Source organism: Molothrus aeneus, chromosome 1, assembly GCF_037042795.1.
Source record: "Molothrus aeneus isolate 106 chromosome 1, BPBGC_Maene_1.0, whole genome shotgun sequence".
Classification (NCBI taxonomy): domain Eukaryota; kingdom Metazoa; phylum Chordata; class Aves; order Passeriformes; family Icteridae; genus Molothrus; species Molothrus aeneus.
The window spans coordinates 152,375,584-152,397,805 of NC_089646.1; the positions used below are offsets into that span (position 1 = coordinate 152,375,584).

The following is a 22,222-nucleotide window of genomic DNA, read 5'->3' on the forward strand; positions in this document are numbered from 1 at the left end:
CCTCCTTGGCTGCCAGGACAGCCTTGGGTGAAATTCCAGGTGCTGTCAAGCATCCACAAGGCCTTAAATGGTCCAACGGAGCCCAGTGTGCTCCAGGAGTGAGACAGGGATGAGGAGATTTGCAGAGCCCAGCCTTCTTTAGCATGAAGCTGGCAAAGGAGGAGGCAGCAACTGGTGGAAAGTCCTGGCTCAGTCTTGGGAATGATGTTAATGAACATTTTCCATGAATAAGCTTGGCAGGAGGGGATGGAGGGTGGGAGGAAGGTGAAGCTGGGTCACTGGGCCAACCAACAACCAACCCACTGACCGTATGGGGTGGGGAGGAGAGATCCCACCCAGCCTCCCATTCCTGGCTCCTGGGCAGCAGTTTGGCCAGGTTGAACTTCTCAAGTATCTCCAGGCTTAATCCTTTCCCAGTGCTGCAGGACAGCAGGTGACAAGGGCTGGACTTTGATGATCCTTGTGGGTCCCTTCCAACTCAAAACATTCAGTGATTCTGTGAAGAGATGACGAAGTGCTGAAGCACTCTTGCCATCTCATTGGGATCTATGTCCATCCCTCTATTCATCATGACAGACACAAATCCCACCAACCAGACCTTCAGGGGAAGGGGAGCATTAAAATCCCCAAAACTCAACTGCCTCAACTCCACTGTTCCCTACTTTTTAAAGCCCTCTTGAGCATCCATGCAGCTTTTGCCGAAGCTATTCCAGGTATCCCCATGGCCAAGCAGTGGGATTAATGGACTGGATGGATGTCAGGCTGTTTTAATGTCCGTCTAAGTGGTTGTTGGGATGTGATGGCTGGAGGTGCTGGAGCTGTTTTGATGCCGCTCCGAAGTGACAGCCAGTAAATGGCTTTTTTCCGATTGCTTTTTTATAATTGGGTGCAGATGGAAACAGCCTTAAAAAAAAAAATCTCAGCTCCCTGTCATTAAAACCTGGAGGACAATACATCCAAACATCATCCAGACTGGAATAATGATGGAGAAATTTAACCTATGTGGTTATCTGAAGGAATTTGCTCCAAAACAAGTTTCTGCCCTCAAAACAGTTTGCCCAGCAAAATGCCTGTAGTGAAGGGATGACTCCTGATGGTCATCTCCAAATGATCAGAGGAATTTGGGATCTAAAAGCTCTCCAGAATCCACTGCAAATCCATAAACCCTCTCATTTGGTATTTTCAGGAAATAAAACAACATTTGAGCTAAAATACCTCTCAAGCTGGAGAAGACAAAGATGGTGTTTTGAAAATCATTGGGAAAATCATATTTAAGAGGCAGCAAAGGAGACAGGAGGGAATCCCTGCTCATGGCAGGAGGTTGGAACTGGAAGCTCTTTAAGGCCTCTTCCAACCCAAACCAGTCTGCAATCCCAGGATTCTGTGAAACAACGAGAACACCCACTTGGTGTCATCTGCAAACTTGCCAAGGGGGCACCCAATCCCATTATGTCATTAATGAAGGCATTAATTAGCATTGGTGCCAGTACAGACCCTTGAGGGCCACCATCTGTCACTGGTTTCCACTGGAAATGGAGTCATTGACTTTTTGCACATCCAGAAGGTGAATTCTGAACCTGGCATTCATCCTTCTGTGGCAATGCCTATGGAATTCAACCATCCCCTCAAATGCTTTGAGGAACCCCATTTCCATCAGGGACCTACCTCCACGATCCCATCCATCCCACACTAAAGCTACAACAGAGCCACTTTCACATGGTCTACCCATCAATGGTAATTCCCAACCCCAAATCATCACTGCTGGGTGTGCAGTGAGGCAGACACTCACTGGACATTCCCAATGGTGTCATTTCCATTAGGGATCCTGGGGCTCCACCACATGCCTGGTTCCAGGTGGCTCAGGGCACCACCAATGGGATCCTGTGGTGCATTAGGAAGAGCAAGTTGAGGGAGGTGATGCTGCCCCTCTCCTCAGCACAGATGGGGCACATCTGGAGTGCTCTGTCCAGCGCTGGAGACATGGAGCTCCTGGAGCAGCTCCAGAGGAGGACAAGGATGATGAAGGGTCTGGAGCATCTCTGCCAAGGAAAGGCTGAGGGAGCTGGGGCTGTTCAGCCTCAAGAGGAGACACAGCTGAGAGGGGACCTCATCCCTGTCTGTCCCTGTCTGTCCCTGTCTGCAGGGAGAGCTCAGAGCAGGGCCCAGGCTCTGCTCTGTGGGGCCCAGCAATGGCACAAGAGGAACAGCAGGGACTGATCCCAGGAAATTCCACCTGGACATGAGGCAGAACTTCTTCCCTTGAGCAGTGACCAAGCCCTGAGCAGAGATCAGAGAAGGGCATGGAGTCTCCCTCAGTGGAGATATTCCAGAGCCCTCTGGACACAATCCATGTGCTCTGGGATGTCCCTGCTTGGACCAGATGCCCCATTGTGGTCCCTTCCAACCTGAGCCATTCTGTGACCCTGGGAATCACCCACTGTTCACAGGATGTGGGGATTTTCTGACAGAGAACAGATCAGATCAAGGGGAGATTCCAGACAAGAAGCGAAACCCCAATCTGCCAGGTTTTGTGTTCATCTCTACAGAAGTTCAGGTTGAAACCAGGAAGTCTCTGCCTCATCACTACACTCCCACTTTAGAGCTGTGATTCTGTGGCTGCTCTACTCCCAAACTTCCCAATTTACACATTTTGTGCCCCACCTCCTTCTACAAAGATATTAAAGTGTAAGAAAGAGAAAATCTCAGCCTGGGATTTATCTTGGTGCTGTTATCAACAATCCCAGGCTATTAAACAGTTCCAGTGCATCCTGATAAGCCCCATCTTTAATGTAAGGATCAGAATTCCATTGGAGATGCTACAGTTAAATTAAAGAGGCAATAAGAACCCTCATTATCCCATTACAAACCAAGAGATACAACTGGAAACCCACAAGATTTCCATAGAGATACGAAGATAGGATTGGCCATGGAAGAATCCTGATCGGTTTTAAACCTCTTCTGAAGGCTACAAAGTGCTTCCAAAGGGAAGATCCCATTGCCACAACTGGGATTTATCATTCATTATCAGCAGCATTCGTTGCTAGAGGATGTGGACAAGGACTCAATATCCCCAGTAAACCAATGGGATGAACCTGGAGAGATTTCAGCCAGCTCAAATCCATCCTGGACACTACTGATGACCTCAAAAACAGCCTCATTACCAATCCTACACATACTTTATTTTAAATAAAAATTCCACTTGCTCATCAGTTTGGTGACTGAAGATTTCTGCTACACATTATGGGGGAAAAAATCCCAAATCAAGCTCCCAGAAAACATCTGTCAGCCAGAGCCAAAATTAAGGATAAACAAAATTAAGTTGCTTTTGTAGTTGATTTTCATACAGCTGCAGTGGACTATAAAAGAGCTATCAAAGGCAAAGCTCACCATCAGCTATTTCCAAATTATTACAGAATCAGGGACTCATTTAGGTGGGAAAATCCCATTCCCTCAGCACTGTTAAGGCCACCACTATGTCCACAAGTGCCACTTCCACAGGGCTGTTAAATCCCTCCAGGAATGAGTATTCCACAACTTGCCAGGTCAGCCTGTGCCAGGGTTGGACAACCTTTTGTTAGAGAGTTCTTCAAGGAAAAGCCAAGTTGGTTGGGAGTCAACCTGGGATCAAAGAAGGAGCAAAAAAACCCCAGAAACACCAAGATCTGATGGCTGTGAGGAAAGAAAAATGCTGGTTCAACCAGAAAAGTCAGCTGAGATCAGAAAGCATGAACAGTGTTGAACTTCACCTTTCCATGATAAAAGATTAAGGAAAACAAGGATCCCAGGCTGCTGCTCTCCATCACTGGATAATTATGAGAAAACACCACAGACATTTAATATTTACTGTTGTAACACAGCTCATACGGCTTTTTCTAAAGAAATGTATTCAATTGAATGCATCAGACACACAAAAACATAACATTTCTGGTGGGAAATTGCTGAACTTCCACCAGAAAAAGAAAAAATAACCAACCAAACATAAAAAAACCATACAAGAACGAGGTTTCAGCCGAGAAAAAATCCCCACATTTTGATTTTCTACAGCAAAATGCAGCAGCTGCCACTGCAAAAAAACACCAAGCTCCACCTGGGGGAGGAAAATTATTCTTCCCAAGGAAGCAGCACTTCCTCAGGCAGTGCTGCCCCTGTCCCATATTTTTTACACAGATAAGGCAGAAATTAGAGCTTTGGTGAAAGCTGTTGGTCCAATAAAAAGATGGATTTTAGGAATAAGATGAGCTGGGATGAGCAATCCCAGCACAGCTCAACCCTCCTGCCAAGGCAGGTCCCCATGTCAAGCCTAACCATCACAAGGGCTGGTTGTGCCAGTTGGGATTCCAGAGGGATGGGAACAGATTCTCCTCTTACCCATGATTTATTCCAGCACATCTCCCCGTGCCTTTCCAGGGAAGCTTCGTTGTTTAATCTCACTGTGTCTCACTGTTTAACAGCTCCCATGAGGGAACAATTTGCCCACAGGCTCCAAGGCAGGCGATGGAAACAATCCGGAGAGAGGGATTTAATGCGGCTCTGGCGCTAATGGGCACAGAGGGGGGAAGATTATTTAATACAAAACAATCTTCCAGATGCAGCAATGGAATCATTGAGTGGTTTGAGTTGGAAGGGACCTTAATGATTTCATTTCAAACCCCTGCTGTGGGCAGGGACACCTTCCAGTATTCCAGGTTGCTCCAAGCCCTGCTCAACCTGGCCTTGGACACTTCCAGGGATGGGGCAGCCACAGCTTCACTGGACAACCTCTGCCAGGACCTCACCACCCTCAGAGGAAGGAATTCTTCCCAATATCCCATCTAAATCTTTCCTCCTTCATCTTTTGTGCCTGGAAAGCAAATCCCAAGGCAGGTGCTCTTTGGGACCATCTATGGATGAGCTCCCAGCTCCAGGCTCTTGGCCTCAGAGAAATCCCAGCTCATGGTTTGCCATCACACCTGGTTTGGGTTGGAAAGGTCCTTAAAGCCCATCCTGCTCCAACCCCTCGCACAGGCAAGGACACTTTCCACTATCCCTGGTTGCTCCAAGCCCCATTCAACCTGGCCTTGAACACTCCCAGGGATGGACCATCCACAGTGTCTCCATCCAAAGTCTCCTCTTGCTTGTCCCTTGCTCTGGGGTCACATCACCACAGACGCTTCACCCACTGCTGCTGGTTCATCCCTCACACCCACCAACCTCATCTCTCCTAGAGAATTCCTCCTCCAAGCCCCTGCACAAGGCCCCACATGGGAGGAGGGATGTAGAAGCACAGAGGAGCTCTGACTGTAGAGCAGCTCATGAAAACATCTCCAAAAAGCCCTGGGAAGAACCTGCAAGAGGCCCCATTTCTCCCTCTCTTCCCACTTCCCTCTTGAGGCTTCCTCCAGTGCAGGTGGCCAAGCCCAGAGGGACATCCCAGCATGACCAGGTCAGGGTGCCAGGGAAGGGCAGGGAGCTCCAGGAAAACTGGGACAGAGATCTCTGAGGTGGGAGTCACTCCATGGCTTTAAGGGACTCGTATGATGTTGTGTTTAGGGATGATCCCTTTAGGAAGCACAAATGGTGGAGGAACTTCCCAACCCATGACCAAGGAACCTGTAGGAATGCTGGAAACCAAGGTCCTAGCTCTGCCATGAGCTCCCTTCTGGAAACAGAATCCTGGAATCATTTAGGTTGGAAAAGCTCTCCAAAATCATCAGGTCCAACTTTAGACTAATTAATTAATATTGGGGGTAACATTCCCTTGAAGAAGGATGTGATCATGGTCTTGTACAGGAGCTGTCCCCTTCACCAAGGGTGGATTTAGACCCTCTACAATCCACATTCCCGAAAAAAGGACTTGGGAATGCAAAATTAAAGCTTTCTCACTTAATTCTAAATTCCTGGTGAAGCCAGAGCAGGTCAGTCCTGGCGTCATCTGTACGAAGAGCAGCTGGAATTACAGTCCATGGAATGGGTCAAAGGTGGATCAACTTACCCTGAGAATCCTGCAACACATCCTAGGAAGTCCTTAAGAGACAACACTGCCAACGACATGTCATAAATTATGGATAATAATGGACATTTTTGATGGAGGTCTACTAAAAATCAGGAATTGTATTTGTCTGGGAGGGCACAAATAGGAAAATGCAACTGGAAGAAGAGCCCAGCGTGCCAAAAATCATCACAAAACAACCTCAATTCCTAATTATGGACCAGCCTCATCAGAGTTTATCCACCCAGGATGCTCCACCAGAGTCGCACACCTTCACATTCCGTGCTCTTTGTGCTTCAAACCAACATTGCTCGGACAGGGAAAGGCAGAACGAGGGAAGATTTACTCCCATCCTAAATAATTCACAAGAAAAGGGACTGCGCATCTTTAACAAGCCATCGTTTTATGAAGCAAGGTTAACATTTTTCCTTGATTCAGTAGAATATTATAAACTCTCCGGGGTCCATTTGAGGACTTTCTACTTGGAGCAAAGGCACGGACTCAGCACTTTTTATATTATTTAGAGAATAAAATTAACCCTTAATGGCCCAAGCTGGAATTTCTCCTCCCCAGTTAAATATGGCCCGCTCAGCAATTTCTCCCCATATATAATTACAGGCTGCTATCCATCATCTGGAGGAGAATGCTTTCCTGACATTCCAAAAGTGACGCCGTAAGCACTTTTCCTAATAGAATAAATATTCTAAATATCTCTTTTATATTTTCATTTAAATTGGAATATTTTAAAAATAATTGTCGGGACCCTGCCTGCGTGGCTGGCGCTGCGCTGGAGGGAGGTGGCAGGATGCCTGTGTTTTCCTTCTGAGGGAATGTTTATCCTGCATCAAGTCCCCCTCCACGCGCTGCCACAAAAAGTAATTAGGCCCAGACTAATTTATTAGAGCTTCCCTCTGCTGCTGCTGATGTCCTGCTTTCCTTAAAACTCTCACTTTTGGCTTTTTTTCCCTGGTTTTTGCTCTTTGGTGGTTTCTCCTGGGGAAAGGATGGAGAAAAGACCAGATGGGGTTTAGTGGAACTTCACAGTACTGGGTTCAAAGCTGGGCTCAATGATCTTAGAGGTCTTTTCCAGCCTAAATGATCCTAGGATTCCATCCAGCGTTGTGTTCGGATTCTGGGACAGGCTGGTGGCCTCACTGGTGGGATCTGAGCACTAACGACTTCTCCTGATGGGTTGTACTTCTGCAAACAAGTGCTACCAGGATGGAGAAAAGGAGAAGAAGAGCCCTCTGAGGCACCCACAACTCCTCTGGACTGCCTGTGCCAGGGCCTCATCACCCTCACAGGGAAGAACTTCTTCGCAATATCTCATTTATCCCTGCCCTCTGGCAGTGGGAAGCCATTCCCTGTGTCCTGGCACTCTATCCCTTGTCTTAAGACCCTCTCCAGCTCTCCTGGAGCCCCTTTAGCCCCTTAGAAATGGTTCTGAGGTGTCCTCAGAGCCTTCCCTTTTCCAGACTGGACATTTCCAGCTTTCCCTGCCTGGCTGCAGAGCAGAGGGGCTCCAGCCCTTGGAGCATCTCCATGGCCTCATTTGGACTCACTCCAGCAGCTCCACGTCTTCCTTCTTCTGTTGGATCCTGAGCTGGAGGCAGCTCTGCAGGTGGGGTCTTATCTGAGTAGGGCAGAGGGGCAGAATTCCCTTTCCTGCTGGTCACAATTGTCCAAATATGAGCAGAAATCCCATACCATAACCCATACCCATTTGGAAAACAGCAAAGAGGAGTCAGGACAGTCACTTGGATTCTCAAGGGAACACCAGCAGAGCCAACCCTCTCCCTTAGCCACGACACAGAAAGGTGAGATCCTGTGTGTTCCAAATTCCTTTGGAACAGCAAATGGCAGCTGGCTCCAAGCCCTGCTCCAGGAAAACTGCTCCCACAATTTCCACGTTACATCAGGTACCAAAAGCTCATGGATGAGGTTGCAACTCTCCCCAGGGTGCACATGAAGTCCATGAGGGACGTCACTGCACAGATCCAAACCATCCCCAGGACCTGGAGGTGGCTTCATGAATCCCCCAGGCACAGCTGGATGCTGAACAAGGCTGGTCTTGCTCCTAAAACTAAGCCACAGGATTTAGGCTCAAGTTTAAACCCGTCACAGACCCAGAGTGGAAAACAAGCATTAATGCCTATGGATTTTCTAGGTAAAACAGGGAATCCTAAATATTTTCCTGCATTTTTCATCTGTTTCAGTGAGGGGTTTTCAGGGGAGGTGCTTCTAGCTCAGACACTGATAACAGGAACACCCCATGGAGGCTCTTACCAGGGAAACACCAGCATGATGAGCCGAAGCCTTTGATTTCTTCCCCTTTTCTCCCAACCAAACCACTTCACCAAAACCCTTTGGAAAAGCACAGGACTGTTCTTCATCACATCCGGGTGCTGAGCAGCTTCCAGCTCTTCCCTGTGGTGCCGTAGCTGGTGCAGGACGCTGCTCATGGCTTTGGCTTTGGCCCACAACAGCTGGGATAAATCCCTCTTTACCTTTTCTCCCATGGGACAATATCCTTTGAGGAAATCCTGGCACACTTCTGCCTTCCTGGACACGTAGACGTGGCTGTAGGGGCAATTGCTGTTGCTGCAGATCCCCTTCAGGTAGTAGGAACACACCGGCATCTGCAAGAGGAGGAGAAATCCATCAGCAATTCCCTAAACCCGTGACTCGGAATCACTGCAACCCCCAGACCTGAAATAAAAGCGTGACAAGCATAAAATAAATAGAAATCTTTTGCCAGCCACCGATCCCAGAAGTGTTTTTAGCTCTTCCATTGGTCTCCTGCAAGGCAGCTCCCTTGTATTACGTGTTCCCGGTGTTTGGATACGCAGGGAGCGAAGGTGCTTCCCTCAGCATCCTTCAGGATGCTGGAGAAAAGGGTGAAAAGATGGAAACTGCCACCAGGAAGAAAATTCCCTCTGGACAGTGTAGGGAAGGGATGGGAAAATGTCATAAATTCTGGGAACACCTTTTGCAAGGAATGATGCAGTGATGAAGATGGGAACATTGGTGCAGGGAACACACCCAGCCCAGCTCCAACATCCCACAAGGAATTCTCAGAGGGAATCCCAAAATCCCAGAGGAAATTTTGGCCATCACAAAGGCCAAAACAGCATCCTGGGGGTGCTTCCCATTTGGCTCTTCCATGGATACAGAGCTGGCTGGAAGGGGGTTTGATAAAGGCTCCAAAAGGTGGCTCCTAGAAAGGGGGGAAAAAGCCCCTCCACAAGGATTTTGGGGAGGCTGCATCATTCCAAGGCATTATCCTGGGATTCCCCAGGGCTGTGATGCCTGTCCCTGCACACTGGGGCAGGCAGGGATGCTCCAGGAGGGAGTGAAATGAGGAGGAGAGCAGCTCCTGCCCTGAGCATTGGAGAAGGAGAGCAGAGGGATACATGGAGCAGATCCCTGATCCCGCGCTCCTGCATTCCCGAGTTTCTGCAGCGCGACAGCCGATGGGGAAAACCGACGGAGCAAGGATTCTCCTCATCGTCCTCAAAGCACAAACTTCACCTTCTGCCAGCTGTTATCATTAAAAACAAATTACCAGCCTGCTGCCATATTTCAGCATACTTAACTCACCGGCAACCGCCGGCAGCTTCCCGCTTCCCGCCCCGACCAGGCAGCTGCCACCTGGAATGTGCGCTTCCCGAAGGTCCGGCTCCTCCTGCTCCTACATCCCGAATTTCCTCACTGCTTGGCGTGGTATTGATCACCCCATTCACCAGCAGCATCCTGGTCCCACCAGTTCAAGCATCCCCAAGTAATATTTACAATCCTGCAATAACCACGGCCGGGGCTATCCGGAAAAATCCCTTATCCCTGAAGGGCACATTAAGGGTTGAACTAAATTGCCTCGCTGGAGGCCGAGAGGAAAGAAAACAAAGGGTGCTTTAAAAGAGGAGAGTTTATTTTTAATTGTCTTTTAACTGCAGACATTAACATAAAGGACAGGGCTCTGGGGCGATCTTTGGCAGTGCTGGTGGTGTGACCGTAAACGATTCCCTTAATGTAGTTTTTGATATAGAGCCCAAATTAGCTCTAATAAAAAGGGATAATAAAGGCAGCTCTCCGACAAAAATAAACTCCTCCTCGCTGTCAAGCCCGAGCCATTATCAAGAGGAAGCAGCGCTCTCATTTCAATTAACCTTGTTTGCACCCCAGCACGTCCACACAAATAACAATAACATTAATTCAAGGCACTGGGGCGCTGCGGCCGCCTTCGACAGCTTTGACTCTCTCCAAGCTCTGGAGGCAGCAGCTAAATGAACCCGAAACTCCACGTGAGCCTCCAAATTGCTCACAACTGAGTTTTGAAGCTCTATTAGGGAGAAAAATGCTGATTCTTTCCGAGTTCCTCAAGGGGAAAAGCTGTTGGAACAGCAGTGGGCGGCTTCTCAAGTCCCGGCCTCTCACAACCTTCGCTTCCTTCAGATTTCCTGGTTTCTCCCCATTGCTGGGATGTGTCAGTGGCTCTGATCCACTGTGGAAAAATTCCCTGTGTGTCACTTCAGCAGGTGCTTCTCACCAAAGGCTCTGCCTGAGTCTCCTGTGGAGCAAAATTCTTTAAACTGTGAGGCCCCGGCACAGGTTGCCCAGAGAAGCTGTGGCTGCCCCATGCCTTGAAGTGCCCAAGGCCAGGTTGGACAGGGCTTGGAGCAACCTGGGATAGTGAAAGATGTTCCTGCCCATGGCAGAACAAGAAGAGCTTTCCCTCTTCCCCAGGCTCTTTCTTCCATTACCAGAGGGTGATGGAAACCACTGGAGTTTGGATCTGCAAAGCTCAGGGACAATATGGAGCCATCCTCCATCCTGGAGACCACTCCCTGCTTGGAGCAAGGAGTTTGCTACTCTAGGATGGAGAGAAGTTCCCTGCTGCTGTGACAGCTGAATCCATGCAGTTTTCCATAGAAAACAGTATTTTTTCCCATAGAACATAGTGATTATTCCCATTTTTCAGTGGGGAAACTAAGGCATGGGAGTGCACAAAGGCTGAGAAACAGTTTTGTTCTGAAACCAAGAGCCAAGCCCTGCCAGCCTTTGATCCTTCACCTCCTGGACTGGATATCCCATCCCACTGAAATCCCACCAAGCTGAGACACACAACAACCTGAACTTTCTCTGATCAGGAGGTTTTGGGGTGTCCCTCTCCAATAACCACACAGTGAAATCAACAGGACCAACGAAATCAGGAATTCCCAAACCACATGGAAAAAAACCCCAGGGATTGCACTAAAACCTCAACTCAAACAGACAAAAACCAACGAGGCACAATCCTTCACCTGAGGAAAAGATGGGATTTACTCCAAAAACTCCACAAGCAAGAGGAAAACTGCTTCCTTCCTCTGCTGAGTGCCTCCACCTGCTTTTCCCAGCCCTGATAAATGAGGGAAATGCCACCTTTGCCAAGAACCACTCAGGTTAATGGGGAGCTCCAGGACTTGGAAAGTGAAGTTGCTTCCCGCTTTAGGAAGCAGCATTCCCATGGCAATAAATCACCCTGGAACAAGTTTGAACTCCATGGAGGAGGTTGTTTCTCTTCCAGTCCTTGCTGATGACAAGGTGGCAAACAGGGAGACCTTTGAACCACCCTCAGGTTGGTTAATCCTGTGAAAAATAATTCCCCTTCCCAACAGAGCATGGCAGGAAAAATGTGCTCCGAAAGCTTTTCAGAGCTGGTACTGCCTGCTATGATTTTGGTTTGTTAATTAATGATTCATCTTGAGTTTAGGTGATGCTTCAGTAGCTCAGGATAAAGGTGAGGTCACTGCATCCCATGGATTCTGTCCCCAAAATGCTATTGGCAAACAGCTCCTATGGTCATTCCTTTTCAATTCAGTTTTATTACCACAATATCACTGTTATTCTTCTCAAACTGGAGAGGTGTTGCTAAAGGTTGAGTTTTCCCTCATTCTCCATTTATTCACCCAGAACAGAGCCCAGAAGCCAAATCTAGAGGTCCTCCTTGAGGGACCAAGTGTTCCTAGAGGGGAAACTGAGGCCACATTTCCATCAGGAATTTAAACATGTCGATGAATATTCCTGGGTAGAGAGACCACAAATTCATCCACATCCAACCATCACATTCTTTGGTGGATAAACCACCAACTGCAACAGCTCCTGGGGCGTGTCCAATTCCCAAGTTTCATCTAGATTTTTTTGCCCTAGGTCCAAAAAAGACTTCACCATCTCCTGAAATTCCATTTAATTTGGAGTTCATGGTTCTGTGGATGAATTTCAATCCTTCACCTCAGGGATGCAGACAGAGGGTTGCACTTCATTCACTTGGATGACAAGAAGTAGCTGGCAGTACTAATTAGAATAATTTTGGATAAACCAACAGCCAATCCACCTGTAAAGCTTCCTTCGTTCTTAGCTTCTTTATTTCTGAAGCATGACGCTGTTACAGGATGAAAAAAAAAACCCAAACTTTTTTTCCATCTATCAATCCTCATCCCCATTCCTACTCTGACGTGCCACGAGCCAGGGAATGCAGCTGTCCCCATTTCTGTTTTATGTACTCGTGATTAAGTGACTCTGAAGAGAAATCCATGTAAAAAACATCTGGTGCTCCGTGTCTCATTGGGAGCGACTTCCCAGAAAACTTATGAGCTCCCCATGGACAAGGAACGTGCCTCAGGCACCTCAGCTTCCGTGCTGGAGTCTCCAAAGCTACATCCAAGTAGAGATCCCAGCCACTAAATACAGGCTGAGGTGCTAAATCATCACCGATAAACCCAAAATAAAAACTCTGGATTATTTTTCCACCTTGTGTAATCAAACCACAGAGCTCCAGAAACATCAAGAAGGTGGAAAACAATGAACTCCAGAATTTATTTTGCCATGGTTTCAACCTGATTTTGCTGATTGGCATTTTAGAATTGATTTTTATTAATTTATACCTCCAAGTTATGTTTGTTAAAACATCCTCCAACCCCAGCACAGAGGGATTTCCAGGGAAATGTGATCTTAAGGAAGTAGGGAAGAATTAGACGCATCTAAATAGACTTGATGATCTTGGAGGTCCTTTTTAGATCTCTAAGACCTCATAGGTCTTTTTTAGACCTCAACCATAGGATGGTGAGGCCCTGGCACAGGTTTCCCAGAGAAGCTGTGGATGCCCCATCCCTGGAAAAATTCAAGGCCAGGTTGGACAGGGCTTGGAGCAACCTTGGAGAGTGGAAGGTGCCCCTGCCCGTGGCAGAGGGGTAGGAATGAGATGATCCTGAAGGTCCCATCCATCCCAAACCATTCCACCATCCCTCTATCATGATTCAGGAGCCTGGAGAGTGCAGCAAGGAAACTCCAAACTCAGTTGGAAGCACTCAGTAAAGGAAGAACCTTCCTACAACCACCCCTTTGCACACAGAGCTATATTCCCATTGGGAAGTCACACAGACCTTGTCCTTGGACACCTTATGGGAAAATGGACAGGTCCCATCCGTCTTCTTGCACGTGCCACGGAGAAACCTGGAGATAAAGCAGATGGAGCAGGTTGGACACGAGGTGGGTCACAAAAACCACACAATTCCTGCCGAGCTCATCCATAAACCCATTTCACACCCTAAATTAGTACAGATCCCCCTTGTCAGAAGAGCAGCTGATGATTCCTGCTAGATTTTGTTCTTTCATCACACTTGGCTGCTCATTAGTAGGTAGAGCAAGGCTTGTATCCCAAAATTCAGACATGATGCTCCCAGAAGAAGAAAGGTCCTTTGTAGAGCCCTGATTATTCCAAGTTGCCAAGAAAAGCTGTGGATTCCCCATCCCTGGAAGTGTTCAAGCTCAGGCTGGACAAGGCTTGGAGCAACCTGGGATAGTGGAAGGTGTCCTTGCCCATGGCAGGGGGGTGGATTGGATGATCTTGAAGGTCCTTTCCAATCCAAACCATTCCAGGGTTCTATGATCCCATTCCAAGAGATGCTGGATGAAGCTCCAGGTGGGAGAGGCCAATGACCAGGAGGAGCAAAGACAGGCCCAGAACAGGAACCAAAATGCCAGAGCACATGAGGATGTCAAGAGTTTTCCTAGGATTGACCACTCTGAGACCAGATTAACAAAATTATAAAATTATAAGGGAAAGCTAAAGAATAGAATTAGAGATAAATGAACAAGGATGAGGAGACACAAAACCAGGAGAAATCAGTGCTGTCCTCCAATGATTGATGGAAATGAGACAGGTTGGAGACCCAAAAGACTTCAAGGAGCACAATTCCTAAAGTAGGCAAGGAGTTATGGGATTTGTTATGGGAGAATGAGTGAGAAGGAGTAAAATCAGTTAAAAAACCAATAAATCACATTCCCCTCCTCTATCGTCTTCCACTGAGCTTTGAGCAACTTCCAAGTGATTCCAGCACAGCAGCAATTTTATGGAAAAATTACTCCAGGAGTTCATCAGTGGAGTTGGCTCTTCTGCACTTTTTAAATGACTCATAATAGAGTTTAATCAACTCTTGGGCAGGTCTAATGAACTGCCAACACAGATCAGTTTTCTTGAAATAAATCACCAAGTCTCAGAGCTGCACAATGTCACAGTCTGAGGGATTCAAATCTGCTGGACTGATCTAAATGGATCTGAGGAATGCTCCTGAAGGAATAACCTGGAGTGTGGTCAGGGCAGGGGCTAAAGTCACCCAGCCCAGAAAAGAGGGTTCTAAAGGGACTTTAGAGCCCCTTCCAGTGCCTAAACAGGCTCCAAGAGAGCCAAAGAGAGACTTGGGACAAGGGATGGAGTGACAGGACAAAGAGAATGGCTTCCCACTGCCAGAGGGACAGATAGGATATTAGGAAGATACTTTTTCCTGTGAGGCTGGTGAGGCCCTGGAATGGAATTCCCAGAGAAACTGTGGCTGCCCCATCCTTGAAAGTGTTCCAGGCCAGGCTGGACAGGGCTTGGAGCAACGTGGGACAGTGGAAGGCATCCCTGCCCATGTCAGGGGTTTGGAATTCAATGATCCTTGATGCCCCTTCTAACCAAAACAATTCCATGATTCTCTGGCCTCTTCTCATCCTCCTCCTTCCAACCCAACAGTGCAGAACCTACACCTGACCCAGAACTCCCATTCCTGTTGTTCTACAGCTCTGTTATCAGTTTGTTTCCCTTAGGAATACCCCACAAGAAAGCACCAAAGCCACCCAATGTCCCAGTTCACCACAATTCCGTGTCCATCCCTACCTGGTGCAGACGGCCACCTTCTCTGGATCATGGATGTAGGGGCAGCTGTCACCCCGATTGCACTTCCCAAAGCGGTTGTAGTACATACAATATTCCTTCTTTTTCTTCTTCTGCTTGGCTTGACGGATGATGGCCAAGCTCCTCTGCACAGCACGGCTGAAGGAGAAAGAGGGACAAGGTCAGGGAAAACCTCCAGCTCCAACACCACAATGACATGGAGAAGACAGCACAACAATACCTGAAACCACAGAGGAGCCCATCTTTGCAGAGTGAAATTTAGGAAGTTCATGCTCATAAGCCCTTAAATATTTTCAATTTTTGGCTGATTTTACCCCAAATCATTAAAACTCGGCAAGGTTACACCAAAGTCATCAGTAAGATCCCTTCCCACTCCCATAACTCCGATTCTCTCCTCAGATTTATGAGCATGGAGAGGGTTTCCTACATTTTTGGGGAATATGGTGAGGAAGGAAACATCCTCTCCTTGTGTAGCACAGGATGCCAAGGCTGAATGACTTGGAGGGCTCTTCAGCACATGTCCCACCATCTGGGCCTGATGGTATTAATGGCCTTCAAGTGGGCACCTGCTCATGAACCTCACAGAACGAGCACCTCCGTGATGGCCACAGGAACAAAAAGTACCACCAATGAGCAGAAAAGCTCCTTTTTAATTGCCTGGTCCCACTGGAAGCTACTTAAGGAGCTCAGAAGTTGCTAAGCACATGTTTTCCATGAGCCTCCAGCTGGAGAGGAAATTACCCAGCAGTTCTTGGGATGTGTGGGACCAGGTGGGAGAGGGGAAGTGTTGAGATCCAGGTGAAGACAAACCATGGGGGGCACATCAGATCTCTCTAAGTGGATAATTCAGTGGTAGGGCACAGTCAGATCCAGTTTGATGAGGATGCAGTGCATTATCCATGAAAAACACAGGTTCAAGGAAATTATTTTCAGAGGAAATGCACATTTTAACCTCTGTAATTGTTGGTTGTCTGCAGCTCCTGGATTAAAAGGAGGTGCAAGGCCAAGTGTAAGGTCCTGGATGGGTAGTGGGTAATCCCAAGCACAAATCCAGGCTGGCTGGGGAATAGATTGAGAGCAGCCCTGAGGAGAAGGACTCAGGGCAGTTGGTGGATGAGAAGCTCCACATGATCCAGCCATGGGAGCCCAGAATGTCCCGGGCTCATCCCACAGTGTAGGCAGGAGGAGATGGGGAATTTCTGCCCCTCAGCCCCACTCAGGTGAGATCCCACCTGCAGAGCTGCCTCCAGCTCTGGGGTCCAACAGTAGAGGGATGTGGAGCTGCTGGAGCAGATCCAGAGGAGGCCTTGGAGATGTTCCAGTGGCTGGAGCCCCTCTGCTCTGGAGCCAGGCTGGGAAAGCCGGGAATGTCCAGCCTGGCTGTCCAGGCAAACTTTGGAGCCCCTTCCAGTGCCTAAAGGGGCTCCAGGAGAGCTGGAGAGGGACTTGGGACAAGGGATGGAGTCCCAGGAAAAGGGGGAATGGTTTCCCATTGCCAGAGAGCAGGGACAGATGGGATATTGGGAAGAAATTCTTCCCTGTGAGGGTGTGGAGGCTCTGGCTGAGCTTAAAACCACCTCGAAGTAGAAGCTGCGGAAAAGCAGAAGTCTGAGCTTCACCAAATTATCCTCCAGTTCAACAGCTGCTCCTGAAGCTCCTGATTCCCTCATGAGCATAATTCCAAAGATGCAGCACGTCATTCCTGCTTCCCATGAGTACAGACCTGGCGATGTATCGGCACGTTGAGGATCTGCTCAGGCTGGGTGTAAAGACCCCAGGACTGGGTGTGGAGTGCAATCTCAGTGCTGGAGAGAGAGAAAAACATGGATCACTGCTTGGAATAGAGAAATTTCACAGGAATTCACACAGCCCTCAGTACCTCAGGTCCAAAAAAATGATTGGAGGGATGGAGACCCTTTGCTGTGAGGAAAAGCTGGGAAATCTGGGGTTATTTGGCCTGAAAAAGAAAAGGCTCCAGGGAGAATTTGGAGCCTCCTCTAATGCCTAAAGGGGCTCCAGGAGAGCTGGAAAGGAACTTTGACAAGAACCTGGAATGGCAAAACAGAGGGAATGGCTTCCCACTGCCAGAGGGCAGGGAGAGATAGGATATGGGGAAGAAATCCTTCCCTGGGAGAGTGGGGAGGCCCTGGCACAAACTGCCCAGCGGAACTATGGATGCCGCATCCCTGGAAGTGTCCAAGGCCAAGCTGGACAGGGCTTGGAGCAACCTGGAATAGTGGAAGGTGTCCCTGGCCCTTGCAGAGGGTTGGAACTGGATGATCTTCAAGCTCCTTTCCAACCCAAACCATTCCATGATTCCATGATCTTATTTAACCCAAAGCACGGAGCTCCCAGAGAACCAAAGGACAAAGATGCCCTTCAGGGACTTCCCACTTCTGGAGCAGCCCCAGCATAAGTGCTCCTTGCCAGCCCCAAACACAGCAGGAATTTTTCCCCTCAGCACCCAAACATGCCAGAACACTTCTCCAAGCAAATCCCACGCTTCCACCATCAATCCAACAAGTTTCCACGCTTGGCTTGGCCGCTCCCCGCAGCTGGACAGGGAAGCCCAGCGCCTGCTCCCATCCACGCACGCATGGAATTAAATCATCCTTGACTGGTGCAGGGAAGAATGAATGGGAAAGAAAGGCTGGATTTGAGTCTTCCAGGTGGGATGAGAGCGGCTCAGTCACTCACCTGCCAGCCCGGGCGTGTTGGGAAGTTGAGCGAGTGGAATTTGATTGCGCGGCACCGCGAGCTGTCACTCGGCTGCCGGCGTCGGCAAAGCCCCATCTGTTCCCTCTGCACATCAAATTCCATCAACGGGGCGTTTGAGCCACCACTGAGATGGTTTTTTTCCCTGTTTTTTTAAAATTCCTTCTCATCCCAAGCTGTAGGAGCATCTTTTTTTTTGTGCTAGAATAAACATTTGCCAACTCTGGGATGCTCCGAAGACTCTGCTGAAGAACCTCCATAAAGGGCAAGGTTGACTTCCCAAACAATGTGGGGAGAAAGCCCCAAATGAAAATCCATTAGGATAGGGCTGGAGCATCCTCAGCCCTCTGGAATTGTGTTTAATATTCCTTAAACCTACACCAGGAATCAGCTCCTGAAGGCAGCACACAGTCCTTCTAAATATTTAATATTTGGGGATAAAAGCAGATACACAGGGATGAACAAGTTTGGAATCACAGAATCATGGAATGGTTAGAGCTGGAAGGGCCCTTAAAGGTCATCTTGGCCAGAAAGGAGGAATCACTAAAGAGATAGAGGATAAATAAAAGGCTCAACAGCCTCCTGCCTGTGGGCTGGAATTTTTATGTAGCAAAAATACATCAATGAAATTATTTTATTGGGCTTTTTTCCCTCAGTTTTCTTTTGCCAGCAAGAAGCCATGCAATAACATCTCCCATTCCAGGAATTAACTTGCATCCCAGAGGGAGTTTAACTACCCAAGAGCTTGTCCCATCCATGACAAAATCCATGTGAAATCCATCCAGGTCTGGCAAAGCACCTGGAAGCTGGCAAATAAAATCCCCATCCACATTTTCCCATTCCCTAATTATTCATCCCGTGTGCAAATCCTCCCCAAACTATTAGAAAATCACCCAAATATTTCTCCAGGAGGAGCCAAGCCAAGAAAGCTCTGTAATTAAACATTTCCCCATCCATTGGGATTTACAGAGAAAACTCAGGCTCTGTCATGAGGGTATTTTTTGAAGCTGCTGCATCGTGGAAAAAAAAGTTTAAATAAAAATAAAAGCTTTGTGTACATTCAAGTAACAAGAAGGGGGTGCAGGAGAGGGGATTGGATGTTCCCGACTTTTCAGGAGGTCCAAGGAGCCTAAATTTGGATTTTTAGGGTACTTTTCAACTCAGAATTCCCAACTGGTCACAACAAGAGATTTGTATTAGTAAACACATTAATGAATAAATATTCCTGGCATTGGAGAGTGTATTATTGAAACTGGGGTGAAACTGGGACATCAAAAGACACTGAAAAATGGGATAAGGGTTAAATTCGAACATCAGGAGCCAAAATTTGCTGCAGTCTGGCCTAAATTAAACAAAAAGCTGAAATGATGCCCCCAGGGCTTGACTTTGGGAGTCTCATTTGGTCCAGACAAAACACTGGGCACATCCCAGTACCAGATCTGTCCCGTTTTTCTCCTCAATCACTTCCCAGCCGGGGAGAACATCGGGACACAGCAGTGCTGTCGGATCAGGAAAGTGACTCCCACATCCTTGGTATTGCCCAAGTCCTTCACTGTGGAAATTTAAAGTGGTGCCATGGTAAATTCTTCCCATGTGTATGCTCCAAGGCAGCGGGAACAGAACAGAGAGGGGGGAAAAAAAGCAGGAAAGTAAGAAAAGCTGCCACAGAGAGCATCAAGAACTGCACACTGAGGGCTTTTGAAGTGATTACACCTAGCACAGCGGAGTCAGCCGGGATATTTTCCACCCAGTGGAAGGGACAAGTGAATTTCTCTCCCCCTTTCCTGATGATTCAGTCGCTTGCAAGAGCATCATCCGTAAGGAAACCCACAGCCCATGCAAACAGGGCTGTTCCTCTTAATGCATCATCCCAGCCCGACGCTGGCGGCTCCGGTGGCTCGCGGTGAGAAGTGATTGTTGTTCCCAATCCAGCCGGGAGACTCGGCGCGTCTCTCCGGAGGGAGCGGGAGCTGTCATGTTCATTAAATGCATGATTACAGCTATGATTAATAGCGGGGGCTACAGCCTAACTCCTTTTTTTTTTTTTTTTTCCCCTGCTCCTAGGAAGGAATCCACAGCCAAGCAGTCCCGCGGTGTTTTCCGCAGCGTTTGGCTTGATGTTTGGAATTCCAGCTTTTGACGGAAAAGGGGGAAAAGGCACAATTTATCCTTGTCAAAGAAAAAAAATGTTTAAAACGAGTGGGTTGGATGCTGCACCCCTGCACCAACTATAGGTTTGTTAGGACCTTTTCATATCCTTAATCCTAAAACTCAGCTCAAGCAGATCCAGGTTCATCTCCAGCATCCTGGGTGGTTTTTTTTTTCCATAACCCCAAAACACAGCTCGAGACTCAAGGTCCTTCTCCTCCAGGGAAAGGTTGGCAGAGATTTCCTTGGCAGCCCAGGAACTGCACTCAGGAGCAACACTTGGTCCTTTCCAGCATTCCCACATGGGTATCAGGATGCTCCCATCCAACCCAACACTCCTGCTCAGCTCTCCATCACCCAGGAGCTTGGGATGCAACAAACACACCCCAAAAACAATATTCCAAATATTCCTTTGAGTTAAACATTGGCTGCAAATATCACAGTTAATTATCACCTGCTTAATTATTTAGGAAGGACTTTATTGCTCCAAGGTGCAGCTCAAGGATCAGGACCTCATCTCATGGAAAGGTCTGTTGGAGCATCTTATCCAATAATTCACTTTTTTTAAATGGTGGAAAAGCTGTAAAAAACTGAAAAAAAAAGGAGAAATCCAGAAAAGGGAGAAATCCAGAGTTAGGGTGAGCTGGGACCAAGGGGTGATGGGTAAGAAGGTGAGAACACTGTTAGAATGATGAGTATTGAGTATTAAGCCCATTGCGTCCCATCTACTTCCACAATCCCAAATCAAGGATAATTTGTGGAAATCTTCCCCACAGAGGGAAAAAAATCAGTACAAAACTGAAACAGGCAGAAAAAAAGGAAGACATTCAGAGCTGGGGTGTGGTAGGGCCAAAGGATGGGCAAGAGGGTGGGAACATTGTTAGAATGATGAGTGTTGAGTCTCAAGCCCATTGCTTCCCATCTACTTCCACCATCCCAAGTAAAGGAAAATTTATGGAAATCTTACACACAGAGGGAACCAACCAGGGGTTTGCCCAAGCAACGACAGGCAGGTGGTCAGCTCTGATGGCCAGTGCTCCAAACTGGGGATGAGCACAGCAGGGTCATGCCATTTTTTGCTCACCAATCCCATGGTTTTGAATTGTTCAGTTCCTTATCCCTTTTGAGCTCAGTCCTTTGGCTCATTGAGTACAATTCCTTGGGTTTGGGATTCCTCAATCTCTTATCCCTTTTGAGCTCAATTCCATGGCTCCTTGAATCTCAGTGCCTTTTCTTTGGGATTACTCAGTTTCTTATATCCTTAGTCCCTTTTGAGCTCAATCCCTTAGCTTTGGGATTCCTCAATCCCTTGGCTCCTTCCCCCTTAATTCCATGATTTTGGGATTGCTCAATCCTTTTATCCCTGAGGTTCAGCATCACCACACAACCTCTCCTCAGCCTGTTCCCACACGACCTGGAAAAGGCTTCCTTAAACCACACTGGCTCCTTTAATAGTTTCCATTATCATCCCACCTCTCCCACCGCAGCCTCCTTCGGAAAGAGCCGAGCGATTCATTTTCCGAGTCTCTCCTTGGCTTTATTGCTGAACCGAAAGTTTTGAGGCTGCACTTGGGGAAATTTATTTCTTTAATTATTATTCATTTAAGTGGGTTCCGCGGATTTCGAGGATCAGCACTCGCAGCTGCTGGGGGTCATTTATTTCCTTCACTGGACAGCACAAGTCCTCATTCCGGAGAAGACAACAGAAAAAGAAGGGATGAGCTGCCTCTAAACAATCAGAGATTTTCCTGTTTTCCTGCCTGACTGTCCCCACATCCTATGAATGTCCCTGAGTCAGATGGTCACAAGTGTTGTATTAACAAAGCAACTTCAATTAATGAATCGGCTTCAATTAATGAAGCAGCCCTGGGCTGGATGTTGTCTGAGCAGATGTGGGCCAGGAGCAGGATCTAATCCCTGCAATTCCAGAGTTGAGGAATTGAGCTCATAAAGTGAAAGGGATTGAGTAATCCCAAAGCCAAGGCATTGAGATTGAAGGGGCCAAAGGATTGAGCTCCAGAGGGATAAAAGAACTGAACAATCCCAAAATCAAGGGATTGAGAGTGAAGAGGTCAAAGGGAATTGAACAATCCCAAAACCAAGGGATAGAGCTCAAAATGGGCCAAAGGATTGAGCTCCAGAGGGATAGAAGGATTGAACAATCCCAAAATCAAGGGATT

General features: G+C 47.7%; 1 protein-coding gene across 2 annotated transcripts in view; it reads right to left on the minus strand.

Moving 5' to 3' along the window:
- The window catches only part of ZC3H3 (zinc finger CCCH-type containing 3), a 127,253-nt gene that overhangs the window by 14,809 nt on the left and 90,222 nt on the right, over positions 1-22,222 (minus strand). For both annotated transcript variants that reach the window (XM_066567024.1, XM_066567016.1), the window contains exons 6-9: positions 16,903-16,984; positions 15,162-15,317; positions 13,387-13,456; positions 8,476-8,607 (exon numbers count right to left, since the gene is read on the minus strand). In XM_066567024.1, the coding sequence (XP_066423121.1) occupies positions 8,476-8,607; positions 13,387-13,456; positions 15,162-15,317; positions 16,903-16,984 (440 nt within the window). The remainder of the gene's footprint in view (positions 1-8,475; positions 8,608-13,386; positions 13,457-15,161; positions 15,318-16,902; positions 16,985-22,222) is intronic.